Raw genomic sequence first — 958 nt, 5'->3', positions numbered from 1 at the left:
ATTCAAAAAAGTCATTCAACCCTCCTTATCGTTCACTTTAACAAATTCCAATGAAGAAAAGGAGTGGAAAATCCATTTTAAAAATTTGCTTGAAAAATACGATAACACAAAAAAATTAAAAATGGTGCTAGCTTATTCATTAAGATTTATCCAAAATCTGCGAACAAAAGACCCATCTAGAAAATTGCAGGGTCCTCTTTCATTCAAAGAAATTGACACCGCGTTGTTAGCCGTGGTGAAGTTGGTACAAAAAGACACATTCCATAAGGACATTGATTTATTATCTCGCGGTGAAATCCTTGACAAAAAAAGTAGTTTATTGAGTTTAACTCCCTTTATCGCCCAAGGCATTATCAGAGTCGGCAGCAGACTCGAACGCGCTAATATTCCGTACGCAAAGAAACACCCAGTCGTTCTACCAAAAGGTCATTATATAACTAAACTCATTATGTTTCAGAGCGAAGCCTCGCGGCATTAATCACATTATGGGGAATTTGCCTGAAAAAAGACTGTCCTATTCGCGACCCTTTCTCAATGTTGGCGTCGATTATTGCGGACCTTTTTTTGTAAAACAAAGACGTCATAGAAATCGAGGTAAAGACAAAGTTCACATTGCAACTTTTATCTGTTTTGCAACAAAAGCGGTTCACCTCGAAGTGGTTAGCGATGAGTCCACTGAAACTTTTCTCGGTTGCCTTAAGCGATTTTTTTCTCGCCGAGGAAAGGCCGTAACGATTCATTCTGATAATGGTAGGAATTTCATTGGGGCAAATAATGAGTTGAGAAGAGTCTATCAATTTGTGAATTCACAACTTGCAAATGAGACAGTAAGACAGTTTTTTCTCGAAAATAAGATCACATGGCATTTCAAACCTCCAAGCTCTCCCCACTTCGGCGGGCTCTGGGAGGCATCAGTCAAATCCTTCAAATACCATTTAACTCGGACAATAGAGGGAAA

The 958-nt window shown here is 38.8% G+C and overlaps 1 protein-coding gene across 1 annotated transcript; it reads left to right on the top strand.

The window, feature by feature from the left end:
* Window positions 1-121: 121 nt before the first annotated feature.
* Window positions 122-478, top strand: LOC117175627. Its single transcript, XM_033365335.1, has one exon. It carries the CDS (start codon window positions 122-124, stop codon window positions 476-478), a length of 357 nt encoding a protein of 118 aa, XP_033221226.1.
* The last annotated feature ends 480 nt before the right edge of the window (window positions 479-958 follow it).

The sequence above is a fragment of the Belonocnema kinseyi genome, chromosome 6, assembly GCF_010883055.1.
Source record: "Belonocnema kinseyi isolate 2016_QV_RU_SX_M_011 chromosome 6, B_treatae_v1, whole genome shotgun sequence".
NCBI classification, from domain to species: Eukaryota; Metazoa; Arthropoda; class Insecta; order Hymenoptera; family Cynipidae; genus Belonocnema; species Belonocnema kinseyi.
The sequence above is the reverse complement of the archived record's forward strand: the minus strand, read 5'-3'. Positions and strand labels throughout refer to the sequence as shown.

Bases quoted from the DNA above. Each gene is read 5' to 3' on its own strand.
- LOC117175627 (XM_033365335.1), top strand. From the start codon at position 122: ATGGTGCTAGCTTATTCATTAAGATTTATCCAAAATCTGCGAACAAAA.